Here is a 6070-nt window from a genome sequence, read left to right as displayed (position 1 = left end):
CTCTCAATCATTATTTTATTTAAGTATTATAATTTAATTAAATTATTATAATTTAATTATTATGACCGTTTATTGTTATTTTCAAAACACGGCCGAGCCCCTTGGCGAAGGGCATCGCCGTCAGGGGAAGGGGGAGGGGGGTGGTCACGAAATGGCGGCCGCGCGGGGGCGCGCGCGCGCGCGTGCGCGGCGGGGTCCCGAGGGCGGGCGGGCGGAGGGGGGGGGGCGGGAGCGCGCATGCGGCGCGGTGACGCGCCGGGGCCGTGCCCGCTATATGAGCCCCGGCAGGCGCTGACTCGGCCCTTTCCGCCTCGCTGCCGGCCGCCCGCCGCCCGCCGCCGCCGCGCAGAGCACTCCGGCCGCTCCTGCCCTTCCCTCCGCCTCGCCCCCGCCGCCGCCATGATCATCTACCGGGACTGCATCAGCCGTAAGGGGACGGGGGGGGGGGGGGGGGTGAGGGGGGAGAGGGTGAGGGGACGGGGAGCGGGCCTGGGCCGGGAGCGGGGCCGCGCATGCCCGCGGGGGGGGGGGGGGCCGGCCCCGAAATGGCGGCGGCTGACGGGCGCTGTGTGTGTGTGTGTGTGTGTGTCTCTCACCACAGAGGACGAGATGTTCTCGGACATCTACAAGATCCGCGAGGTGGCGAACGGCCTGTGCCTGGAAGTGGAGGGGAAGGTGAGTGGGCCCACGGCCTTCTTTTTTGGGGGGAGATGGGGTGGGGAGAAAAGGCTGGGTTTTGTTGGTTTTTGTTTGGTTTTGGGGGGGGGGGGGCAGTTCGAGGGGTGCCTCAGAGGGGTTGGGGGGGGACACAGAGGGACCGCAGCCTGTAATAGGGCTGTGGCCAGGCCCCAGGAGGGGAGCCTGGCCCAGGGACACCCCGCTCGGGCTGCAGTCTGTGTTCTTGCCTCTAGCTGTGGCTCTGAAGTCATGCCCTGCTGTCAGGCCGTAGGTGTGTAAGAAGAGCAGGAGTGTCGAGGTTTTTCGCAGAGCCTTGAAGTTTTTTGATGTCTCTAAATCTAGATGGTCACCAGGACAGAGGGTCAAATTGATGACTCTCTAATTGGTGGCAATGCCTCTGCTGAAGGTCCTGAGGGAGAGGGAACAGAAGCCACGGTCATAACTGGTGTTGACATAGTAATAAACCACCATCTTCAGGAAACCAGCTTTACAAAAGAGTCGTACAAGAAGTACATCAAGGACTACATGAAAGCGTAAGTGCGGGTGGGCTTTTTCTCTGGGTGGGACTGCAGGGTTCCTAGGTGACAGATCTTAAAAATAGCGTTGAGTTTTTTTTCCTTAGTAGATGTTAGTTCTGATGCAGGTGCCAAACTGGCTGTGAAATTCGGTGATGTCTTAATACTTGGCAAAACTGAAGCTCTAAAGAATCAATACTGGACTATCTAAGCTTATCTTGGCTGAGGTAGAAGACCAGATCACATGCTTTGGGTAGTATTTGTAACCTTGTTGTTTTCTTTGATTCCTCTGTGCCAAACATTTGTGTGGAGGGGGGTGGGGTGGTAAAGGAGAGCTTCCTGAACTAGACAACTTAAATGTCCAAAGTTGTGTGTAAAATGGAGCTGTTTGCTAGTTCAAAGTGTAGTTCCTATTGCTCAGACTTTGGTGGGCTGGCATTAAAGGTGAAAATGCTTTTTCTGTGATGCTGATGGATAATACTCCTGGTGTTCTAGAAATGACTTTTTTTTTTGTCTAGCACAAACCCACAAGTAAAATGAGTTTGATGTGAGTGGCAGGCACTGTTCTTCTAATTCACTAGCAAAATGAAGTTAAAACTTTGTGGGTTGGTCTTCTGGAGGAGTGGTGGGAAACACAACAAGATTAAACAGTGACTGCTGGTAACTTTCTGCTATGATGGGATGCTGCATGATGAAGTCAATAGGCTAGAATGTGTTTTCAAAGCTTGCTTTTTTTTCCTCCTAGAATCAAAGCCAGACTTGAGGAACACAAGCCAGAGAGAGTAAAGCCTTTCATGACAGGGGCTGCAGAACAAATCAAACACATCCTCGCTAACTTCAAAAACTACCAGGTAACACAACTTGTGTTTCCTTACAGCAGTACTTTGGTAATACAAGCTGAGATTGGTTTGTCTGCTGAACTAGCTTGTTGAGTTCCGAAGCCCCCTGTTTAGGGACATCTCACTTGGACCCTCTCTGAGTGTGTTTGGGGCCCTGAGAGTCAGGGGAGAAATAGTTAGAAGACTTGTAGGTGTTTGGGGATCTTGCTTCAACTTTTGCAGTACTTGTGGGGATAACTACACGCAAAGTTAACTACATGGGAACTGTGGAGTTAAAGATGTGGGAGGTGAATCACTCTGGCCCCCGTTTCCTACTTCACTGTTCATGGCAGCGTGGTAATGCCATGTGGTACTAAAATGGACAGCTTGCAGAAAACAAACCCCCTGCAGCTGGTCAGCGAGGCTTTTAAACTTAGCTTGGAGATGTTGCAGCTTCTTTGTGTAATGGGCAGTGTCTCCTGGTGATGGCTCACAGGATGTCTCAGTAACGTGTTTCTCTGAAGTTCTTTGTAGGAGAGAACATGAATCCAGATGGCATGGTGGCTCTGCTGGATTTCCGTGAGGATGGTGTGACTCCATATATGATTTTCTTTAAGGACGGCTTAGAAATCGAGAAATGTGTAAGTGCTGACCTCAATCGGGTCAACGTGCCTAAAAATGTCATTAGCTCTTCAGTCACTCAGCTGTATCTGCTGAAAGCTGAACAGTAACTTTAAGAACCTGAAGTTCACACAAGTACAATCCGATTGCTGCTTCGTGTTACGTAAAGTGGCCGAGACTTCCCTTGTATGCCACTGAATCACGCTGAAGGGGGGCACGGCTTCCCTGCGGTGACTCACCGTGACGTAACTGCTGAGAAATGCAGGAGGAATTGCCTCGGTGAGCTGTGTGCAGCGGGTTATGTCTTCAGGCTGTCAGTTGGAAAACAATGCCCCCTGAGATGGAGCGCTTCTGTTTTGGGTCCCTCTGCTGTGGGTTAACTCTGGAGCGCTGTACTTTATTGTGTTTCACTCTTTTCCTTTATCTGCCCTTATTTTGCTACGCAAGAGCTGTGTTTAAACGTTGCCCTAAATTTGGGAACATGGTGACACCTGACTGAGTACTTAACCTTACTCTGCACTCAGGCAGCACCTCTGGTCTGCTTTCTGGTTAATTGTTTGAATGTGGTAGCAATGAAACTATTTAGATCCCATTGCTTGTATGTTTTGGCTTATTCTGGCAGTGTTGTGATTTGTTGGGGACCAGCAGCACAGGATCAATCCCTGATTGCTTTGTCCAGTTATCCTGGACTTAGGAAGCCTGCTTATAGCTAGCCAAACTCACCTGTAGAGCCATTTACAGGCTTTCTGGTGTGCAAGTTGTGTAAAGATGCCACAACCTCTAGTGTGGCGCAGTAGCCGGACTGCAGGAGCTTGTTATTGGCCAAAACAGCAGCTCCTACGGCTTCACTGAAGTGTGGTGTGTCCTGGACCCTGGAAGCCCCTCTGAGCAGAAGCCTGTGCACCTTCCCTGTAGCTGGGCAGAGTTTTTGGGTGTACCATCAAGGCAACTCCATGTATTTCAAAGTGGGGGTTAAAGAATAGAAGCAGGGCATCCCTATTGGGGGGGGGAAATGTTCACAGGTTTTTGGTACGGCTCCTGTAAGAGCACGTACATCAGACCTAGAGCCTGTCCTGAACAAGTACTAACTTGAGAGGAAATCTGAAGCTCGGTGCGTCAAGCAGACAGGATGGGAGTGAGCATTCGGTCTGGCTTGATCCAACAGCTGATGCCAGCTGCTCCCTGAGATCATAAAAACGCTCAGCATCCTCTGATAGACCACGAGCAATTTTCCTGTGGCTCTCTGGTTTGCACTGAGATGCAAAAATAACTTCCTTGTGCTTTCTGCCTGCCTGGCTGTGGCAGCTCAGATTGAATTGGGGAATACAAAAATAAGTTGCAGAAACTTACCATGACTGTCGTGACCTTGAGCTAACGCCTGCTACTCTTGTTGCAGTAACGAATCAAACGGTATGGTTTTGGATCACCTGTCTTCATAGCTGGCTGCTGTTTCTTCATCAGCACAACACCAGGAATCGGCGATGTCTAACAACTGGACTGATGTCATCTTGAGCTTTATTCACTTAATTTTGACCCTGATTTGGAGTGGAGGCATTGTTTTAAAAAAGAAAAACATCTGTCATGTAGGTTGTCTAAAATAAAACTCATTTAAACCCATCCTAGGTGATGCCTCTTGGTCTAATGTGTTTCTTAGTGGCTTGCAGGAGAGGTTTCAGCAAGAGCTTTGTCCGAGGACTTGGTGTCAGGAGCGCAGCCTGGTTTGCTGCCACTGGGCTGTCTCCAGACAGACTTCGTGCAGTTGCTGCCTGTGGCACTGGAGTGCAAGAGCAGGCTGAGGGGAGTAAGGCGAAGCCTGAGAACTGCCATCGTAACGAAGTGGACCTTCTTCATCTTTCGTGATTGCACAGACTTCCATCTCTGGAAGAAATACCAAAATTAATTGGAGAAAAAATGGAATATGTGCTACTCAAGCTAAGCGCTGGCTGAGCTGCTTCATCAGATGAGGATGTTTGAGTCCGTCCTTAGAGGTAGTGTGACTTCGGGATTAAGGTAGGAGGATGGGTGGAGCAGGAGTCCAGCACCAGCACTCGGAGCGGTGGTGCCGGCTCCTCTCCGACAGGCAGCCGGGAGCACACTGAACAGACCCCGCTGGAGTTTCGGGATTTGGGTGCGTGGCGGGGCTTGGGAGTGACCCGGGTGCTCACAGCTTGCTGCTCCTTTGACAGACCTGCAGCAAACACCCGTTGCTTCTCTGGTTCTTGTCGAGATGTGACTGCAACGGGCTCCTTGCGCTTTCTGCCTGCCTGGCCTCGTGGCAGTCCGGATTGAAGAAAGGAGCACAAAGGCCCTGGGGCGGCCTCACCAGGGCGAGCGGCTCTGTGCTCCGCGGGCAGCGGGATGGCTCCTCCCTGGGGGCGCTGCCCTGAGCCGCAAGTCTTCAAGTTACTGCAGTGACAGCAGGGGTTTGGGAGGTGGAAGTGCCTGAAAGGGGAGGGCACGGCCTCCACCACTGATGACAGGAGGCCCCAGGCCTCCCAGACACCCACGGTGCCCGAAGTGCAAGCAGAGGGAGGTTTGTGCAGCAGGCAGATAAGGCAGCGGGCTGGGAGGAGCGAGATAGAGGCTGGAGGTGGGAGCAGAGTGCCTGCAAGCAGCTATCTCAGAGGTGTTTGAAACACGCCCTGCTGTAGCCCTGTGGGAACTCGATTTAAACTCCATTTACATCCATAACTCCTGCCCAGAAAGGTCTCGGGACAGCTGTTTTTCTGGCTGAGGTACAACTTTGGGGTAATCTGAGCAGTGTGAATGCTCCTCTGCCCTCACCCAGGGGTGAGGTATGCTCAAAATGCAGGATAAAAATAAAAACCAGTGAGCCAGCCCTTGGTCTCCTGGCAGAGGGCTTCATTTACCAGGTGAGGAAATGCAAGGGGCAGAGGTAAGATCACACCAGTGAAAAACTGAGTTCCTTAAAGGACGGGGCATTAAGCACTTGCTTGGTCTGAGGCGTTTACTCCTCAGCAGAGTGACTCTGGCTGTGCAGTGCCAGGATCCGGCAGCTCTCCTCCTCCTGCTTGGCTGCTGAGGCTGCAAACCCCACGCAAGGTCTGGGGAAAATCACAGAGGTGCTGTGTTGAGAAGCGAGGTGTTTAAAACCCCGATGACAGCCCTGCTGCCGGGCTGAATGGCGGACAGGAGCTCGTGCGCTGTCCTGTCTGCGCTCCCGTCTAATTGGAGTACTTAATTGGTGTGAGCACACGTGCCTAACTCTTTGGTTACACGCCTAACGATCTCACGCTCTTCTTTCTAGCACAGCCTCTGCTGAGAAGCCTCCCTTCACCTGCTGTGTTTTGGGCAGAGCCTGTTGGAGGAGAGCATCAGGGACGCTGGATTTTGTTCCGTTTGTTGCTGGCAGGCTGGAGGGGAAGCGGTTTTGCTCCGCTGTGCTTCCAAAAAGCGCGTTGCAGCCTCAGGTCTCAG

The 6070-nt window shown here is 52.1% G+C and overlaps 1 protein-coding gene across 1 annotated transcript; it reads left to right on the top strand.

The window, feature by feature from the left end:
* Positions 1-232: 232 nt before the first annotated feature.
* On the top strand, positions 233-4249 carry TPT1 (tumor protein, translationally-controlled 1). The gene is made up of 6 exons (XM_080575662.1): positions 233-427; positions 602-675; positions 1021-1211; positions 1939-2044; positions 2536-2652; positions 4029-4249. The coding sequence occupies exons 1-6, from the start codon at positions 238-240 to the stop codon at positions 4029-4031; spliced, it is 681 nt and encodes a 226-aa protein (XP_080431788.1). The 5' UTR covers positions 233-237; the 3' UTR covers positions 4032-4249.
* Positions 4250-6070: the final 1821 nt, after the last annotated feature.

Source organism: Anser brachyrhynchus (assembly GCF_964034855.1).
Source record: "Anser brachyrhynchus genome assembly, chromosome: 1".
Lineage (NCBI taxonomy): Eukaryota > Metazoa > Chordata > Aves > Anseriformes > Anatidae > Anser > Anser brachyrhynchus.
This window is presented reverse-complemented; position numbering and strand designations above follow the sequence as displayed.